The sequence below is a fragment of the Acartia tonsa genome, chromosome 5 (assembly GCF_053477335.1).
Source record: "Acartia tonsa isolate MP-2025a chromosome 5, ASM5347733v1, whole genome shotgun sequence".
Classification (NCBI taxonomy): domain Eukaryota; kingdom Metazoa; phylum Arthropoda; class Copepoda; order Calanoida; family Acartiidae; genus Acartia; species Acartia tonsa.
Genome location: NC_137264.1, coordinates 49630024 through 49650003, shown reverse-complemented (window position 1 = coordinate 49650003; position 19980 = coordinate 49630024). Strand labels below are relative to the sequence as shown.

The window sequence follows — 19980 nt, the reverse complement described above, 5'->3', positions numbered from 1 at the left end:
CCATTGTCTATACATAAGAACCACGTCGCGCTGTCAACTCTTTGCTTGTGTGAACGCAGCTACTATTTGATTAGGTTTGTACGGACGTCCTTCTAACATTAAACATTGGGTATAAAGTGTATAAGTTCAAGCAGTCAATAGTATCAATGTATTTTTAAAACAACTAAGCAGTTTTATGTGTCTTTGCTAAATTTTAAAGACGTACACAGTGCAAATGAAGGTGCTTTGACTTTTGTGTCAGAACCTAAATTGGGACATAGTGCATTTCATTACCCTAGGTTAGGTAACTTCATTTCACTTTTCAATAAAATCTAAAATGCAGCGGTTTTTGAGAAAATTAGATTTGAAAATTTCAAGTTTAATTTTCACCCACTAGGAGTTACCGCATAATCATGACAAGAAAAGCAAAGATTATTTATTTAAAATTTTGAACAACTTTGCTTTTATAAAGTTCTTCATAAAACCACTCCTGAAGTGAGTTACTTAATGGCCATTTTTATCAATTGCTTTGTAAAGGTCACGGAAATTCAGCCTTAAATAAATCATATATAGAGAGGTTTTATGACTGACTTTATAAAAGTTGTTCAAAATTTAAAATAAAAAATCTTTGCTTTTCTTGTCATGATTATGCGGTAACTCCTAGTGGGTGAAAATTGAACTTGAAATTTTTAAATCTAATTTTCTCAAAAACGGCTGCATTTTAGATTTTATTGAAAAGTGAAATGAAGTTACCTAACCTAGGGTAATGAAATGCACTATGTCCCAATTTAGGTTCTGACACTAAAGTCAAAGCACCTTCGAAGGCACTGTGCGTAAGTGCACATATAATTACTAAACGCTAAAATCATATGTCATAGATTTTATCTCAATTTTACTAAAGTTTACAATTTAAAAATAGGCCTAATTATTTATAAACTAAAAGTTTTTTTTAATTTTATAATAAATGTTATCAAGATTTTAAGTTATGAAATTAGAATAATTGATTAAAATGTATAATTTTTTTTATAATTGATAGGTAGTATGTAGGGGGGGGGGGGGGGTACCTAGAGCAATATGGCAGATTTAACATGAAATCTATAATACAAAGTAGAACGATGTCTGTCTATTTGTCTGTCTGTGTGTCTGTCTGTTTGTTTGTTTGTAGCGAAGGATCTCGCTCACCACTGAACCGATTGGGTTCTCCTTTACAGGGTAGCTTATCATAGGTCCCAGGAAGGTTTTTAACTATTTTCTTGGGGGGTGGGACACCCCCAACCCCCCAAGAAAATTAAAAATACCCCCCCAAAAAAAATTTTTTTTCTTTTTAAAACTAAAATTAAAATAGTGGGGACGACTACAACCCCCCCCCCCATAAAAAAAAATTCCTCCCCCCCCCCCCAAGAAAAATTCTTATTTTAGATTAATTTTTAAAATCTAAATTACGAAAAATTGGTTTATTCAAACCTCTTGGGGCAAAGCCCCTAGAGGCTAGGGGCGAAGCCGCTAGTCCTTATAATAAAGTAACAGGATGTCTGTTTGTCTGTGTGTTTGTGTGTATGTTTGTACCGAAGGATCTCGCTAACCGCTGAACCAATAGGGTTCTCCTTAACAGGGTAGCTTCTGATAGGTCCCGGAAAGGTTTATAACTATTTTGGGGGAGGGTACCACCACCCTCCCAAGAGAAATCACAAAAAGTTATTTTTAAAAAAATTAGGCCTCTAGGGGCGTAGCCGTTAGTTTATATAAAAGGCAGAACTTCAAATATAAGTTACATTTTAAAGTGATATAATTCTTAAATAAATTTTTTTATTTAAGTAGAGAAGCTAGTATATAATTTCAATTTTACATCTGTCATTCTAAAGTTTTAGGATAAGCGAGAATTTCTCGGCTGCTATCAAAGATAGAAATCATAATTTTATTAATTAACATTGAATATTGCCCATCCTTTTGCTTGCTGTTTCTAAATATCTTTTTTACTCTAAAAAAAATCTTTTTTTTACATTATGTTTGTTTGTGTCTAATGGCGTAAAAACAACTTACACAAGATGTAAATTGTAAGTACGGATAGATGCTCAGTAATATTTCAATTTAAACATCTGGACCTAGATTAACATCATAGTATTTAATTTATACAACACATTTAAAAACAAGGACAATTTTGTCCATAATTGGGGCAGCATTAGGAAACAAACATAAAGTAGGGAGAGAAAAGAACAGTAAAGTATTATACAAGTAAAAGTCAGATTATTCATTGGAAAATCGCTAGGTCCTTGATCTAACTTTATGCAAAACAAAAAAAAAAACTAAATGACTTTCAATAAACATACAACGATGTATATTGGTTTGGTAAATTCTAATATGACTAATTCTGAAAACAGCTGTTTTTTTCCACAGCAAATCTTTTCTATTTTTACCATGCATCCGTAACGGATAGCTATGATACATAATAGGGAATTTGATCTTTCCTTTTAGTTTGATAAATTTAAGTCAATCTTATTTTGAAATAATCATTTCTAGGACAAATAAGTTGATGTAGTATATTTGAAATAAAGTGTCATAAGATAATAATTACGCCCATATTACAAGTCATGCATTTTGATCAATTTTAAAAGAGGAAAAGTGAAACTTTGTATAGAAATCTCTATATATACTATGTTTCTTCATTATTAAAGGCACTCCTACCCTATAACAATTACTGCTTCGCTTTTATTGATGTTTTCATCCTTGTTTGATCAAAATTTGATGAGTAAGAAAATGCCAATAGGAGTCATTGAAAATAGATTATTCTAGAAAAATCCAATCATTAATGTCATTTTAATCATGGTTGAAGCTTTTTATAGTGCCTATAAAAATGACGTCATTGGTATGGTCAATTAAAATGTATACTGGCCTGCTATTGGTAATTTAGTCTGTGTATTGGGATAAGTATCAAGGATGGATAAGTATTAAGGATGACAACATCTGTAGGCGCACACACACTAACAATATACAGGTAATTCAGATCAAATTGACGATGGTATTAAAAATATATAAATTCATCCAAAATGTAAAAGAATAGCAAATTGTTTTATAAAAAAATAAAATAGCCTTAAACCGCCCCGGGACCTGTAAAAGCCTCACTGTAAAGGAGAACCTTATCGGTTAAGCGGTTAGCAAGATCCTTCGCTACAGACAAAAAAAGCTTGCTACTTTATATAATAGTATTAGCCACACTTTTTACTTATGTTTTTATCCTTGTTTTTCAATGTCCCTTACTTCGCAATAACATAACATAACACAAAACCGCATTTAATGACTAATTGGCGTTTTATCAATTTATTGATCGAGGGAAAGGGCAAATGATAAATTGTAGATTTTCATAATTTTCTCTAAAATCAAAATGTATAGGTAGAAGTGTCATATACAGAAAATTAACAAATTATGCTTGCAAGAATAATGTTTATAAATTGTTTGGATGGTATCCTATCCTTATAATAAAGTAACAGGATGTTTGTGTGTGTGTGTTTGTATGTTTGTACCGAAGGATCTCGCTAACCGCTGAACCGATCGGGTTCTCCTTAACAGGGTAGCTTCTCATAGGTCCCGGGAAGGTTTATAACTATTTTCTTGGGGGATGGGACACCCCAATCCCCCCCCCCCCCCAAAAAAAAATGTAATTTTTTTTTGCCCCCCCCCCAATTTTTTTTTACTTTTTTTTAAAAATCTAAAATAAGAAATTTAATTATTAAATTCGACTCTCTTCTCAAGTCTCCCTAGAGGCCTCTAGGGGCGTAGCCGCTAGTAATTAAATGAAGTAGTAAGGATCTTTGTTTGTCCTTTAAGATCTCGAAAACCAATGAGCCAATTGAGTTCTTCATTTTATAGAAGCTTCACAAAGGTCCTGAGATTGTTTTAAGCAACTTTTATGACTAAATAAAGGTGTTGAATTGGTTTTGTGCCATTTTTCTTTTCCATTGACCATCCCTCTAGGAATAAATAGACCCTTTATACTAGGGGCGATGCCACTAGTTGTTTCAGAATTACCTAGCTAGTAGCTTTTATATAATTTAAAGGCTCATAGAAATAAGTTAAAGAAATCTATGATTACATTCGTTCACAGTTCAATAGTTAAACAAAACACTGCAAGCTATTTATTGTTGTTGTAAAAGTGTAACTTTAAATCAAACACATCTATAAATTTTTTTTTACAACATTATAATATTAATCATAAAAAAAATTAACATATACATTTTATTTTGGTTTTCAAAATCTAACAGCTGCGACTCTAAAATCTAGTAGTATGTTCAAAGGAAATAAGTACAAAAACACAATTTCAGAAGAATAATGTTTTTCCATTGGCAATTTCAATTCACTCCAACAGAAGAATATCGGACATAAGCTTCTCTGAAAAAGGTTCTAATGGACAGACAAACACTATTCCTATTTATTTAGTCATGAAAATCTATTAATTTAAATTAAATTTAAAATATCGATTTTTAAAACTTTCTTTCAAATAAAAATCAATAGTTAGGTAGGTATATTGTTTAGATTTAATTGCCTAATTATGTTAATTCATTTCACCTATATTATTAGAAAAAGTACATATTAAGTACCTAACTGTTATTTTCTAAAATACCACAATTTGATCTAATTAAAATCTGCACTAAATACCAAAAATTGAAATTCTTATCAACCTACATGCAGCGAGATTCATCTGGTTCATGCAAATATGGCACTAAAATTACAGAATTAGAATTGCGGGTCAGCTTGTAATGTAACATAGAATACACTCAGCTGTGCGCGAAGCTTACCAATCTATAATTGGCCAAAGGATTCTCACCTCCAATCTCCTCGTGCATCTGAATCCTAACTTCAGAGAATCAAGGCTACACACACACTAAAATTACACCATTCTAATTACATTTATTCACTGTTATTATGAGGTATAACTATGCACAGGTATAAGCGCCAACATATGACATGAATACATATTCCACACTGTCGACATATTGTAATGGTATAATAATGGCTCTACGCTCTGCGTGGGTGTATATTCTAACCAATACAACCATCTCACTCAGTCGCGACTGGGTTCCAAGGATATTGGATGATTCTAACACTATAAAATTTATGAGTCATCCTGCCCTAAGTCTACTGTGATTTATAAGCTACTAATCAACTCTAGAAATATTTCTCTCCTCTTCAAGCCAAAGGAAGGATTTCTGCTACACTGCCTAAATTACTGCCATTCAGGGCATTTTATTAACTTCACAAAAAAATCCGCAAAAATAAAAACACTCAAAATTGGAAGATTTTTCGGCCTTTAAATTTTGGCAGATTTTTATTTTACATTTTAGGAAACTTTTTATAAGGCAAATATTTTACCCTGTTGAGAGTGTAGAAAGTCGATGATTTTGTAACAGAGAGACCTCTGACGGTGGAATCTACGTTAATTCATTGAGCAAATTTTTAACTTGTTGAAGAAAAAAGAAAAACTTGAAATTGTTAATTTATTTAGAATTTTGTAGGTTGAAATTTAGAATTAAGATATATAGATGTAAAATAGAAATCTATATTATAAGAATAGTCTTTGTTTTCTTTAAATATGCATCTCTTTTTGAAACAAAGAACAATTTATATAGATTTAATTCTATTCTTTCAATTATTCTTTATTTGTCTTCTGAAAATGTTCATACTTATTTCTATAAGATGCCTTTAGAATAATTGAGAATTTAATATTTTAAGACAATAAATAAAAGGTATTTATAGATAAAAATAAAAATGTTTTTTTTATGCATAAAATATATTTAAAGACGTTTTTATTTGTTTCCTAACAAAAAAATCATGTTTTTTGCTGAAATAATTAAAGAAAATATATTCTAATTGTTTTTATCATGAGAATAATGTAAAAAAAAAAGCTTTAAAATTGTCAATGAGCCCTGGATTATATTTCTAATAATAAGGAAGAAATAATGAAAAACCCGGGCCCACAAATTGATTGAGTGAATGCCGCAACAATTTTTTTACAGTATAACTCTCCCATCCCTTTTTACACAGAATTACTACCTTCCCTTTTACGATTCGTTATCTTTCTATTGTTAATTCCTCCTTTAATTGTGTCATCTACCCCTCTCCCCTGTGAGATACCCCATTATCACCCCATTTCGCTAGACCCAACCCCCGGCCCCCTTCCCCGACTCACTTTTGTTGAGTGAAAAAAAAGAAAATTAGAAATTCTAAAAGGACTTTTAATTTAATTTTTTTGTATTTTTAAATCATGTTACGTGATTTTTTTATCTCACTTATTTTTTCTCTCAATAATTCGTATAATAAAATACTAAGAAAAATGGCTTTCGCAAAAAAATACTAAGTCGCATATTAATTTTGTGTTAAATAGATATGTTTCTCTTAAACTTCAAAGACTTTTTTTATTTTCTGTATCATTAGAAATATTATTTAAAGTTTAGTTTCTCAACATTCATATTATTTGTGGCATTTTATCATATCCCGAAGCGAATTAATCTTGTGTTTCCCCTGTAAATTACTGTTGAGCGCACTGGAACCCCACCTTTAGAAAAAAAGGTGGATAATGGATGGGCATATATAACTTGTAATGTGGACCAACATAGTATTTGGAAATATATTATATATATATGTTATTTTTCTATCATATAAATATATATGCAAAATTGCAGAAAATTTAAAACAAAATAATTTTTTTGTTACATAGCTAGTTTTGTTAGTAGGTATATTCATATACATATTCAATATTTAGATTTCAAAAAGATATTGTTAATTTTTATGCTATTTTACTGCTAAGTGTACCTTTATATTTGATAATCGTTTTGGGAATTGTGTTATATATTTGTTATGGTTAGATTTCGTAAGGTAGGTAATATAGCTATAAAGATCGAATTCCTTTATCGATAAAATGAAATGAATAAGTGACATAATATTGTAAGCTAATTGTACGAATATTTCTAAATTTACTATATGTGTGTCAATATTTCAGATATACTTGGGCGGGCTGTGTGTGTCCCAACATGGCCTGTCTAAACATACTGAAGCAAGAAATCAAGGCCATTGAGGCCGGATTTCCAAAAACTCACGATAGGTAAGTATTAATAATATCCTATTATATAAAGTAGTAAGCTTTTTTGTCTGTCCCTAAGGATCTCGCTATCCGCTAGTACCTTATAAAGGTAAATGATAGTATATCTTATGTTTTTAACACTAAAGTTGCTTAAAGGACGCTTTAAGTGATTAAAGACGAGTTTCTTAAAGGCTTACTTAGGATACTAATATTTAAAACTATTAGAAAAGCACTTAAAACTTCAATCACACCCATTAAATAAAGGAGGGGGGGGGGGGGTAATGCAACCATCTCGTAATCAATGATTAAATGGCACTCAAATTCGAATTTCGATCTGAAATTATTCATGAGTAATCCTTGGTAGGTCTATTTTCCCTAAATTGAACAAAAAGTTGGAAAAGTAACGGCTGGCGGCTCAGCCGTTTTTTTGTCTATTTTCAGGGCAAATTTATCATTAATTACGTAGGAATCAACTTTTTAAAACATATTTTTGATTTAATTCATGTAAAATGATAACAATAACCATTTTTTTAATTTCTAGCGCCAATAGCTACCGGCTAGAACCGTTTGATAAGGTTTTTAGCGACAAAAAGTATTATGTGGAGATAGGTTTCGTGACTAATTTTCTCTTAAAATAGCACAAAAATTGCAAAACGGCTGAGCCGCCAGCTGTTACCCGTTACTTTTTCAACTTTTTGTTCTAATTAGGGAAAATAGACCTACCAAGGATTATTCATGCAAAATTTCAGATCGAAATTCGAATTCTAAGTACCATTTAATCATTGATTACGAGATGGTTGCATTACCCCCCCCTCCCCCCCCCCTTATTGATTTATCATAAGATAATTCAATAAATTCAGTAAGTCTTCCTAAACATCAAATTATTGTTTGACTTTTCTACAGCCAAATTACATTAATCTATCAAAAGATTGACCTATGAACTTGTTGTTAAAATATTGTAATAACGAAATAACTTAACAGAGATAGAGGTTCTTATTTAATTTTGCAATGTTAAAGATATCATATAGTATTTTAGAAATACTAGACTATTAAAAAATGCTAAACTGATTTTAAATTCTATATTAGGTTGCAAATAGTATCAGCGAGCGTGGATGAATTAACCTGCAAGTTTATAGATATGAATGATAGAAAACACATTATACATGCCAATATTACAGTAAGTGTATAGATATGAATGATAGAAAACATATTTAGATATGAATAATAGAAAACACATTATACATGCCAATATTACAGTAAGTTTATAGATATGAATGATAGAAAACACATTATACATGCCAATATTACAGTAAGTTTATAGATATGAATGATAGAAAACAGTAAACACATTATACATGCCAATATTACCTACAGTAAGTTTATAGATATGAATGTTAGAAAACACACAATACATGCCAATATTACAGTAAGTTTATAGATATGAATGTTAGAAAACATATAATACATGCCAATATTACAGTAAGTTTATAGATATGAATGTTAGAAAACACACAATACATGCCAATATTACAGTAAGTTTATAGATATGAATGTTAGAAAACATATAATACATGCCAATATTACAGTAAGTTTATAGATATGAATGATAGAAAACACAATATATAATATACATGCCAATATTACAGTAAGTTTATAGATATGAATGATAGAAAACACATAATACATGCCAATATTACAGTAAGTTTATAGATATGAATAATAGAAAACACATAATACATGCCAATATTACAGTAAGTTTATAGATATGAATGATAGAAAACACATAATACATGCCAATATTACAGTAAGTTTATAGATATGAATGATAGAAAACAAATAATACATGCCAATATTACAGTAAGTTTATAGATATGAATGATAGAAAACACATTATACATGCCAATATTACAGTAAGTTTATATATATGAATGATAGAAAACACATTATACATGCCAATATTACAGTAAGTTTTATTTATATCCTGTTCAGGGGTGTATATTCTGCACAAGATGCATACCTCCCCCCCCCCCTCCCCTCAGTTAAATTTGAATTTCCCATCGTTCTAATGGATTTTTGATTCTGTAGATCAGAGAATAGGTAGCCTTTGAGGATTTCTCAAATATTCCCCATAACTGGTGTTTTTGTAAAATTTTCACAATTTTTATGGATAATAGAATCAGCTGATGTTTTCAGTAGGTACACTTTTATTTTTTCATTTCAAATTTTTAGTGATTCAGACAAACCTACCTTTTGATTTCACAAATATGGCATTTTTCTAACTCTCAACTAAACTCAAAAGTCTAACGTAGTCAATTTTAATTCGAATTTTATGACCTGTTCATAGTTGATCATTTGACTTATTACATACCCGTAAGCCAGCGGACTCATTTGCACTAATCACTGATGTCTTGGGTAACTCATACCGGATTTTTCTTTTCAGGAAACATATCCCCAGTCGCCACCAGTCTGGTTCTCCGAGTCGGATGATTCACGGGTATCCGAGGCCGTGGCAGTTCTGGCAAACACTTCGGGGATAGACAATCATATTCTTTACCAGGTTAGTAAATGCGAGGTGGTTGTGCTCTCATGTGTAGGAATGCGCTTCACCCAGAAGCAGAGGTGTATATTCTGCACAAGATTTATTTTTTCCCCTGCTACCAAATTTTTTATTTTTTTCCCCCTAGTTTTTTCTTACCAAGAAATGGGGAAAATGGAAAAATATTTAAAGAACTCTATATTTTATCCCTCCTACCTCACATTTTTTTGTTTTTTTCACCAAGGAGGGGGAGGAAATGGAAAAATGTTTTCAGTTTTCTTAATTTTTACATTTTTTTTACCTCCAATCACTTATTTTTTATTTCCCCCCTCCCCCCCTGAGCAGGGGATCCCATGTAGAATGTACATGCCCAGAAGCCATCGCATTTTTAGAAAAAAACTAACTTGATACTAGGGAGGTAGATGAGTGGACATTAGATACTAAAATGTAAATTATACGAGCGGTTAGTGAGAGCCTTTGCTACATACAATAAAAACTTACTACTTTATATAATAGGATTGGCACCTAAAGATTTATAAACCTCACTCTCATTCGCTGGGTTTAAACTTTGGGGACTGCTATCAAATATTTATTGTGTTTTAGTACAGTTGATACCTAGATGCCTTAAAAAAGGCGTTCTTAAAACTAGGAAAGGTTTGTTGTAACGATCTCGCACACCAAGATATAAGTACATTTAAAAAAATCCTAAAAAAAACTAAATAAGTTAATATAGCTTCATTGAAGGAGTTATTACGAAATTCAATTGTAATCCTAATCTTATTTATATCTGATATAATGAGCATTTGATATATTTTTTCCCGTTAATTGAAATCAAATGTTTTGCTGAATTAAGGGGGGGGGGGGGTTAATGCAACCATCTCGTAATCAGTGAGCAAATGGCACTTAGAATTTGAATTTCGATCCAAACTTTTGCATGAGTAATCCTTGGTAGGTCTATTTTCCCTAAATCGAACAAAAAGTTGGAAAAGTAACGGCTGGCGGCTCAGCCGTTCAGCCGTGTTTTTTTGCCTATTTTCAGGGTAAATTCATCATCAATTACGTAGGAATCAACTATTTAAAACATATTTTTGGTTTAATTCCTGTCAAATAATAGCAATAACCATTTTTGAAACTTCTTGTACCAACAGCTACCGTCTAGAACCGTTTAATAGCGTTTTGGAGTGGCAACGAGAATAAGGTGGAGATAGGTTTCGTGAATAATATGTACTACAGATATCACGAGGTGTCCCATGGTGTAGTGGTTAACGCACTGCGCTGTGGTTGAGAAATTTCGAGTTCAATTCTCCTCACAGACTTTGAACTTGAATGACAAATTAATTCGCAATTTGTCATAAATACTATCACGCAACCTTCTCTGTGATGCCTCTAGGTTGTAAGGAGGGAGATCTGTAGGAAGTTAGGACCCTACAAATCAAGCAAATTAAATCATGCTTTCCCTCACCCATGCTCTTCCTTCCTATGAGAGTGCCATTCATTACGGTGGCTTAAAATGGAACACCTGCCATACTCAATTAGGCCAGGGTGATGTAATAATTGAGTAGCTTCCACGAGAATTGCGGGTCAGCTTGAAATGTACCATTCAATACATACAGCTGTGCGCGAAGCTTACCAATCTAGCGATTGGCCAAAGGATTCTCACAACCAATCTCCGTGTGCATCTGAATCCTAACTTCAGAGAATCAGGGCTACTACAACAACAACAACAACTACAGATATCCAAAAAATGGCAAAACTGCTGAGCCGCCAGCCGTTAGCCGTTACTTTTCCAACTTTTTGTTCGATTTAGGGAAAATAGACCTACCAAGGATTACTCATGCAAAATTTCAGATGGAAATTCGAATTCTAAGTGCCATTTGCTCACTGATTACGAGATGGTTGCATTACCCCCCCCCCCTCCCCCCTTAGAACATGAAAAAAACTGAGGAGCCAAAAAGTACCGCAAACCACGTCCACTAGGCTCAAATTTTTTATGTATACTCTTTTGTTTAGGTTAAAATGTTGGTAAAAGAATTGTGCCGCCTATTTTCTGCACCTGTACCACCAGAAGTGGAAACTTTAAAGGTAATGAAAAATCAAACAATTTGCATCAGAATAATAAGCTCAAAATTATTGAATTGATTCATAAGAATTGGAATGTTTAATTATGTAGTTGAATGAACTAATATGAGATCTACTTGCACATGGGGTTCAAATGAAAATTTTGTGATATACATTCAAGTGTACTTTTTCTCTTTCTAGTTAAGTGGTTGGCTATATAAATATTTTTTTTTTTAAATTTACTACTTATTTAGAGACCATATTCGTAGATGTCCGATCAAATAGCAAAACTTGCTTCTACCTAATGGTGGACTGACTCATAAACCATATTAGCAGAGAACTCTTCTTTTAATATTATATATGTACAGTACAAGAATGACCATTTTTAAGTAACAAAAGTAAAACTCGTAGTATTAAAGAGACAAATGCGTAACTTCTGTATTTATTTAGGTTAGTCCATCAACATCGCGGCCTCCAGATCCAGCTCTGATGCGCGGGGGAGGTGTCGGTGGAACCGGAGATCAGGCACATATACATTCAATGGAACGTGAACTAATTTCCCAAAACTTGACACCCGCCTTAAGCTGCTGTTTGACTGCTAACTAAAATATGTAACTGAGTGGATTTGATTTAACAAGTTTTTCTTTTTAAGCTGAAATGCCAATGTATTTTATTTTAATAAAGTGATTAAGGAAATTCACAGCAAATATTTTTTTCTTCCATATCATCATTTAAAGCAAACGAGGGTTAGTTTTTTCCTCCATACCTAACCAGTGTGAGGCATTTACCTGCTAGACTTCCCAGTACCAAATATAACCTAACCTAACCTGAAATAAAGTAATAAACAATCAAAAGATAAACTACACCTTACCCAAAATAAGGGGGAAGGGAGTTATTATTGCTCAAATAGGGTACTTTGTGTTAAAGCTCAAAATATAATGTATATGCTGGCTGCACAGGACAGTGACAGTGAGGCAGAACCAGAACTAGAGGATGAAGAGGAGGAGGACGAAATTCCGCTAGAAATGGAGGTATGCACGACATACTCACAGACCAACCGACCAATTAAAATATTATTCAAATAAAAAAAAAGAAAGGTGGATGTTACACATAGTACTGTACAGTGTACATTCTTTCAAATCACATCACTACCTCCGCAAAACCACACAGCTGTGTCTTTACTGCCCTCCCTCCTTTTTCGTAATATTTTCTTTAGTTTTATTTTATCTTGTGGGTTTAGCTTCTTATGTTATCATCCTTGTTAATAAAGTTAGACACAACTTATTTATATTCATAATTTCTATATTATAGGAGGTTGAAGCAGCTAGTAAGAAAGCCAGGCAAGACGAGGACCTTAACACAGAACATTTGCAGGTAGTGTAAACTATTTGTTGTAGGATTATTCAGTTCTCATGTATAGGTATGAGATACAATCATGAAAAGAAAAACAAATTTTTATATGCTATATATTACATTCACGTAACTTTTCCCTTGTTTTGTAATGAGATTATTACGTACCTAGTTTGTATAGTTATTCTAAACTAGCGGATACGCCCTTAATGGCCTCTAGGAGCACGTTTTCTTTGCAATGTATGTTAAGATCAGCTGTTTACCAAAAAAATATTTTTTCTTTGCTAGATGGGGTTAGTTATGTTTTTTGCGATTTTTTTGGGAGTGTGGTGGTACACTCCCCCATAATAAATATAAACCTTCCCAAACCCCTAAAAAGCTATTCCTTAAAGGAGCGGTTAGCGAGATCCTTCGGTACAGACAGACAGATACAGATTCTGTTACTTTATTATAAGAATAGTCACGTATGAATACTAGTCGATAAATAGGATATTCAATTGTCGATAGTGGTTGTTTTACGCTTTTATGTCCGTATGTTTTGCATATTAAAGGACTGTTATTTTGCTTTATGCCAAAAGACATAAGTTATCTTTAAAACTAATATTATAACAAAGTTTTGATGATTGTAGGTGCTGGAAAGACTGAAGGCCAACCAGAGACGTGATTATCTAAAGGTATTTTTAGTACTTGCAGCTTCTCTAGAGTTACCTAGTCTCTTTATTTCACGTCAAGGAAGATCACCACCTCACCCGAGGTAGTACGTGGACAGTTTGTCATATTAAGTTAAACTTTTATGCAACTGAAACATACGGGACAGTCTAAGTTTTTTTTTGATATTCGAAGTATTGCTATTCTAAAACATAACTAAAATTTGCTTAGAATTTATTCTGTATGATTGTCCATAAATGGGGGGGGGGGGGGTGTTTAGAGGATGTGGTGACTATTTTCTATTGTGTCTTTTCTGTTTACAGAGATACCTATCTTTCTCTCCAACTATCTCCATATCAATCTATTTATCTACCTATCTATCCATCCATATATCTATCTATCTATCTAGGGAACAGTATCTGGAAGTGTGCAGGCTACAGACAGGCGCATGAAAGATGGAGCTATATCCATATCTATCTACCTATATTCATCCATTTATCTTAGCTATCTATCTATCTAGGGAACAGTATCTGGAAGTGTGCAGGCTACAGACAGGCTTATGAAATATGAAGCTACCTCCATATCTATCTACCTATCTATCCATCCATAAACATATCTATCTATCCAGGGAACAGTATCTGGAAGTGTTCAGGCTACAGACAGGCGCATGAAAGATATCTCTATCTCAATATCTATCTATCCATATTATTCAATACAATACAATACCTATCTATCTACCTAGGGAACAGTATCTGGAAGTGTACAGGCTACAGACCGGCTCATGAAAGAATTAAGAGATATTTACAAGAGTCCTAACTTTAAAAATGGCGCTTACCAGGTAATTTTAACCATGTATGGACGGTCGAATGTACGAACACTTCATAAGTCAAGTGTAGAAAACGACTTAGTTTTAAAAACGAGTTAGATACTGATTTCCAATAATAAGAATGGATTAAAGGGATAAAGGTATCAGAACGTACTTGATTGTTGGTTAAATTGTCTTATTGAGTATATAACAAGAAATGCTTTTGTATGTATGTGCTCAACTCATTAAAAAACCTAAGATTGATAATTCAACATTATATAATTATATCTATCCAAAGCTTTCTATTACTTACCCAAATCTAGCTCACGTATAGCTTAATTTATTGCTTTGTATCTGATTGTGTATCTAATCCCTATACATAAGAAAATACCATAGTCAACAACAAGAATATTTCTGTGACGTAGTTGTATCCAGGGATATCAAGGGATAAAACAATAGCTAATAAATTCCCAATGATGATACACAAAATTATCACTTCTGTAGATTACTAATACCGGTTGAAAGGTTTAGACACTCAACAAAACCAACAAACCAATCAAAATTCAATAGAAGTACACAAATTTTTTAAGCCAACGATTAAGAAAACGTTATTATAAAACTTTGGGGACTAGTGTAATAAACAGCCTAATGTTCCCTCCCTCTCTGAGTTGTAGCTTATCTCACCTACTGTAATTTAACACTTAAATACAAAATATGAATCTTCTTTTAATTCAGGTTGAACTAGTGAATGACAGTTTGTACGAATGGAATGTGAAGATCCAACGAGTTGACCCCGACTCGCCCCTCGCCACTGACCTCAACCAGCTGAGGGAGAGGGAGGGCAAGGGGCATATACTTCTCTCTTTCATGTTTAAGGTAATTTATTTATTTTCAGGATTGTTACAAAGGGACAACAAGGAGTAAATTAAAACTCAATGAGTCAATACATATCATCAACCATTAGGAAATAATAAGATAATCTCGAAAGCATAGCAACACTTTAATCATTGCTGGAAAGTTTTACGTCCATTTTAAACCTGTTTATTTTTCTATCTGTTTTGATATCAAATTTTCAAATGATAAGTATAAGTATTATGGAAAATATACACCATAACCTCGTCATTGTCTCTTGCATTAATCATCCTGCATCATATGTAATTTTATAGCACATACAAATCGAATTTTTTCCAACTAACAACTATACTTAAAATGTCAGTATTTTAATTGCTGATATTTGTTATCCAATCAAAGTTTCTGTGTATTGAGCTTCGTTTTCATAAATGTTATTCATCATCTTTTTTTATTGAAAGGCTCGTACCTATTAAAATCAAAAGCAAATGTACTGTACTGTTTATGCACTAACCAAAGTATAAATTCTCTTTCTACTTAGATTAAATTCTTGAGTTTGTTGTTAACATCTTAGATTTCAATTAATTTAGGCAAATAATATTTTGATTTCACTAGGTAACACGAAATCTAATATCATATTACTCAACAAATATCAGATTCTCCAAAGCCATCAATTTTATAATTAGGTCTATTTTAAGAACCATTTTTTTCTTAAAAATCAAAGCTTATTTTATCTAGTAGGAATATTGATTAAGCAATTTTTTTTGAAAGAATTATATGCATGTGATGTAGAGAGAGTGACGAGGTTTAATAAGCAAGGTACCTGCCAAAAATAAATTTTAAAACAATGTGACAAATATAAACATGCTAAATAAGCTATAAAAATTGGAAAGAATTTTAATGAATATAATAGATTTGAAATCTGCATAAAATTTTAAGGAATTTTTATAAAATTCGTTTTTTGTATAATTCTTTATCAAATTCGTTTTTTGTATAATTCTTTATCTATAAGCGCAAATACAAATTAAGTTAAATAATTTTGACATCTGTGATTGGTGGATTGAAAACTATCTGCGCCCTGATTGGAGAAGCTTAAGTGACGTACATCATTCAACCAATTAGAGTGCAGGTAGTTTCCAATCCACCTATCCTATTGGTCAAAATTTATTAACTTAAATTGGATTTGCGCTTTTAAATAATGAATTATATAAAAAACGAATTTTTTAAAAAATCCTTAAAATTTTATGCAGATTTCAAATCTATTATATTCATTAAAATTCTTTCCAATTTTTATAGCTTAATGCTAAATTAGCTTGACAAACTTTTGTCAATTAAATGCTTATCCTAGTTTTATTAAGCTTTTACAAAGCAATTGTCCAATTCAAAAAAACTTTAATTTATGTGACTTAACATTTGATTTTTACAACAGGGTTAGAATTGACTTTTGAGTTTTTTGTTAATGCTTATTTTTTTTTAGGATTCTTTTCCCTTTGATCCACCCTTTGTCCGCATGGTGCATCCTGTTCTAGCTGGAGGTTATGTTCTTGATGGTGGTGCTCTTTGCATGGAACTTATGACTCCTCAGGTATTAATAATGTAATAGAGTAGCTCTTTGTATCTTTTGAAATTAAAAATTAGATTCCCAAGAGTATTATACGCAAGTATCAGAGAAAATTATAATAACTCTTCGTAACATTTATACCTATATTAATTACAGGGTTTGAGTTCAGCATATACAACAATAGATGTAGTTATTATACCAGTATTAGGCTAATAGTATTATTTTATGACTCTTTGTAACATTTATACCTATGATAATTACTGGGCTAGAGTTTAGCATATACAATAGAAGCAGTGATTATACCAGTATCAGAGTAATACTAATAGTATTATGACTCTTTGTAACATTTATGTGTTAATTACAGGGCTTGAGTTCAGCATATACAAAAATAGACGTAGTTACTATACCATTATCAGAATAATAGTATTATGGCTTTTTTAACATTTATATATAAATTACAGGGTTGGAGTTCAGCATATACAACAATAGATGTAGTTACTATACCAGTATCAAAATAATAATATTATGACTCTTTGTAACATTTAAATATTGATTACCTACAGGGTTGGGTTTCAGCATATACAACAATAGATGTAGTTACTATACCAGTATTAAAATAAGACTATTATGACTATTTGTAACATTTATATAATAATTACAGGGTTGGAGTTCAGCATATATAACATTAGATGTAGTTACTATACCAGTATCAAAATAATAATATTATGACTCTTTGTAACATTTATATAATAATTACAGGGTTGGAGTTCAGCATATACAATAGAAGCAGTGATTATGCAAATCTCAGCCACCCTGGTCAAGGGAAAAGCTAGAATAAAGTTTGATGCACCAAAGGTCAGTAAAATTCTTCTACAATTTATGTTTCTTCCCCTATCATTCATTCAAAGGATCAAAATGTTTCTATTTATGGCCTACTTGTATTTTTTGTAAATTTAGGCCTATGTAAGTTCGAGTTCATTGCAGGGAGGGAGGATCCTACCAACTTTGAACTGAGTTAGTGCCAATCCACCAGCGTCGCGGAGCCGTTTGATTTTGATGTGGCTCCGGCTCCGCGGAGCTGCCTGTACAGATAACGGCTCCAGATTTGGCTCCGGCTCCGACCTTAAATCAAGAAAAACTCATCATATATTTTTTGCCAAGTCTATTTTTGACTTATGAAGGATTTAAAAGTTCAATTTTTGATATAAATGGACGTGAAAAACTTAAAAAGGGCATTTGCACACGACAGAACAGAGTTACAAAATTATAATTAATAAAAAGTTTTCTTATTTTAGCTAACCCGGAGCCGGAGCCGTTTATAAACGAAAATAACGGCTCCATCTCCGGCTCCAGCAAAAAATGGCGGATCCCGGATCCGGCTCCACCTTTTCTATGTACATTGTACAACCTATTAGTTACAGTGTGGTCTTATAGAGAATCGAAAATGACCGCTGATACCTCAATAAAAAAATAATGGAGTAACTTCTTAATTTAAATTGTTTTCCATGAAGGGTTATACAATGATAATTTCAAGAATGTTCAAAAAATAATACATAGCTAAATTTTTTAAAAAGCAATTTTGGCGCTACATAGCACAATTGGGCAAGAACAGGACTAAAATATGGTTTCGCAAGTTGCAGCGGGCTTAGAACCTTTTTTGTTTTATTGAAATCTAGAAAGGGCTTAAAAAACTATATTTAAAAAATTTGTCACACAGTACATTGATCGAAGTAATATTATTGACGAGGTTGACCAGCTGGCAGCTAATAATATTTCTTAATTTAGGGAACCTACAGTCTTGCAAGAGCGCAGCAGTCCTTCAAATCACTCGTTCAGATTCATGAGAAAAATGGTGAGCCTACAATTTTTATGTTTTTTGCCAAAAAAATGTAGGTAAATTAAATTGGTACCCAAAGTTTTAGCCACGTTATCTTATTCAATGGCTCAAAGGGGACTATCCACGAACGAGAGCAAGTGATTGTAAGCACCTTCCAGCTTTTGTTCTAAATGTTATTTAGGTGAATATACTAGGGTTATGTTTAATATTGTTATATCAATTTAAAAAAAAAAGTTTCACCATAATTTTCTATGAATAAAACTTTAAAATGTTAAGCCTTTTATTATATGAAATATCATCAAATGTTTTGTTGAGTTTAACGGTTCAAATAAAATAACACGCCAAAACATAATCAAATGCTGAAAATTACAAAAGTACACGAATAAAACTGTTAACGATATTACAAGTTTCTATCCTTTTTTCCAAATTAACACTTTTCATTAAAAAGTTTACTTTTGTGTCACCGCAGTTTGAACTCAACAAAACATTCGATGATATATAGTCAAAAAATTCCTAAGATTTTAAAGCTTTTTTCATATAAAATTATGGTAAAACGTATTTTTTTTAAATTGATAGGTAGGTATAACGATATTAATCATAACCCTAGTATATTCACTAAAAAGACATTTAGAATCACTGCTGGAAGGTGCTAAGAATCATTTGCTCTTGTTCGTGGATAGTCCCCTTTTAGGTACTATTGTTGATTTTTTTTATTATTTGGGTCCAAACTTTTAACCAGTAACTTTCATCTACAAAAGGGAAGGTTTGTTTACCATCATTGGGAGGGACTGTACATTAATTTAACGTTCATGGTCTTAGCCCATGATAATATGTTTAAAATATTTTTTAAATGGCAATTAGGTATTAGATATCTATGGTAAATATTAATTTATAGAGTCTCTACTTACTTTATAGGTACCTATTGATAAATTTAAAAATATTTTTTTTTCTATTTTAGGATGGTTTACACCCCCACAGTCTGATGGTTAAGAGAGCCAAGGAGGTTCTTTTCCATATCTACCCATCCATTTCTCTCAGTGCATTATTATAATCCTACTTTCATACATCTTACTACGCCCCCCCCCCCCCCCCCCTACAAACAAACAAACAAAAACTCCGCCATCAATCAATCAATTATGAATCTGATGTACTTATCAAATATCCAAGTTAAAGCTGAATGAGGAATCATAATTCTTTAAAAAAGCCGCGTAGTCTAGGATGCTTAGGGAGGAAGGGGACATTGGACTATAAATTGTACTTGTAATTTGTACTAGCAGTGTCCAAA

At 32.1% G+C, this 19980-nt stretch overlaps 1 protein-coding gene across 4 annotated transcripts; it reads left to right on the top strand.

The window, feature by feature from the left end:
* The first annotated feature begins 6949 nt into the window (after window positions 1–6949).
* On the top strand, window positions 6950–19772 carry LOC145319731 (ubiquitin-conjugating enzyme E2 Q2). Of its 4 annotated transcripts, XM_080162041.1 has the most exons (14): window positions 6950–7072; window positions 8138–8228; window positions 9492–9608; window positions 11598–11669; window positions 12096–12170; window positions 12605–12676; window positions 12957–13019; window positions 13625–13669; window positions 14386–14481; window positions 15184–15324; window positions 16775–16882; window positions 17618–17713; window positions 18644–18710; window positions 19654–19772. In XM_080162041.1, the coding sequence occupies exons 1-14, from the start codon at window positions 7002–7004 to the stop codon at window positions 19683–19685; spliced, it is 1146 nt and encodes a 381-aa protein (XP_080018167.1). In that variant the 5' UTR covers window positions 6950–7001; the 3' UTR covers window positions 19686–19772. The 4 variants fall into 4 exon arrangements, with proteins under 4 accessions (XP_080018167.1, XP_080018170.1, XP_080018169.1 ...); XM_080162044.1 differs by lacking the exons at window positions 6950–7072; window positions 8138–8228 and adding an exon at window positions 8802–8855; XM_080162043.1 differs by lacking the exons at window positions 6950–7072; window positions 8138–8228 and adding an exon at window positions 8914–8961.
* The last annotated feature ends 208 nt before the right edge of the window (window positions 19773–19980 follow it).

Coding starts and splice junctions, on each gene's coding strand:
- LOC145319731 (XM_080162041.1), top strand. CDS start 7,002: ATGGCCTGTCTAAACATACTGAAGCAAGAAATCAAGGCCATTGAGGCC. Junction 11,670..12,095: donor CAGAAGTGGAAACTTTAAAG/GTAATGAAAAAT, acceptor GTATTTATTTAG/GTTAGTCCATCAACATCGCG. Junction 13,670..14,385: donor AGAGACGTGATTATCTAAAG/GTATTTTTAGTA, acceptor CTATCTACCTAG/GGAACAGTATCTGGAAGTGT.